At 34.5% G+C, this 1,331-nt stretch overlaps 1 protein-coding gene across 1 annotated transcript in view; it reads right to left on the bottom strand.

Moving 5' to 3' along the window:
• Positions 1-610: 610 nt before the first annotated feature.
• The window catches only part of HACD1 (3-hydroxyacyl-CoA dehydratase 1), a 21,627-nt gene continuing 20,906 nt past the window's right edge, over positions 611-1,331 (bottom strand). Inside the window, exon 6 of the mRNA XM_011976549.1 lies at positions 611-1,097. Coding sequence (XP_011831939.1) covers positions 1,015-1,097 — 83 coding nt within the window. The 3' untranslated portion in view covers positions 611-1,014. The remainder of the gene's footprint in view (positions 1,098-1,331) is intronic.

Genomic DNA, 1,331 nt, shown 5'->3' on the forward strand with positions numbered 1-1,331 from the left:
ATAGCTCACTGTAACCTCGAATTCCTGGGCTCAAGTGATCCTCCCACCTCAGCCTCCCAAGTAGCTGGAACTACAGGCATGTGCCACCATGCCTGGTTAATTTTTTTTTTTTTTGTATCTTTTTTAGGGATGGGGTCTTGCTATATTGCCCAGGCTGGTCTTGAACTCCTGGGCTCAAACGATCCTCCTGCCTCAACCTTCCAATGCTGGGATTACAGGTGTGAGCTACCACTCTCAGCCTGAATACAACATTATAGTCAGATGTCATGTTGTTTTTTTAACAGTGGGGCAAATACTTATGCTCTTCCTAGCTCCTTAAAACCTTCACAGTTGAAAAACTTATCCTTAAGTGTCTAATTTAAATGAAGAATAGATTTCCTTAGCAGTATAAGTAATTTCAACTGCCTAGAAATATTTCCAAACAATATTTTCCAACTATGACACCTACTTGAATATATGTGTGTTTTTATGCTGCTACTTTATCTACATCAACACTCTTACTTTAGCAAATTATATCCACGCTTCCAAACATTGTTATTAATCATAACACTGCCTTATTTCCTGAAAAAATAGATTAGGGGTTCGAAAATACCAATACATTATTAACAAGTTGTTATAATTTTGCATTTATTTTCATTTATAAATATCACATAAATATCACTGGCACGTATAACAGTAAATCATTAAACTAATTTCTAAATATTGATTTAAAAAGCTTTGAGCATGTTTCAAAAAAATTTAGTAAAAGTTTTTTTTTTTCCCCCAGATAATACACCTAATTATTTTCTTAATAATCAATACCTTCCCAAGAGTTACTGATATTTGCACAGTTCTTGTACAAAATAGATCTGGCAAAAGAAGAACACAAATACTGGCAAATGCCACATCTCGAGTTATATTTTAAGAAACCATACAATCCATGATATTTCACAAAGTTGTGTATTCTTGTTACTGAAACTTGGACTCAGGTAATCTTGGTTATTCTGGAAAAAGCACCTTGTTTGCAGAGATCATTTAATCATCCTTTTCTACAATCACCTCTCCATGAAGCACCTTTCTTCTTTGACGTAACATATGAAAATACAGTTGTGGAAACACTTCATTGAAAAAGAAAAAGAAAAGGAAGCTATTGCTTTACAATTACTTATACTTGAATTAGTAAATGTGGCAATGTTAGAGAGTAAATACATCCCATACCACTGCTGTTCCCCGGATATTTACAGAGCTCAAGAGTGTAAGAGTGCAAATGGAGGCCCACATACCACATGCCTAAATATTCTAATGCTGTAACTGTTGGGGTTTTGTTTTTACTTTTGCTTTTCTTTCTTTCC

This window comes from Mandrillus leucophaeus, unplaced genomic scaffold, assembly GCF_000951045.1.
Source record: "Mandrillus leucophaeus isolate KB7577 unplaced genomic scaffold, Mleu.le_1.0 Scaffold1018, whole genome shotgun sequence".
In the NCBI taxonomy this organism is placed as follows: Eukaryota; Metazoa; Chordata; class Mammalia; order Primates; family Cercopithecidae; genus Mandrillus; species Mandrillus leucophaeus.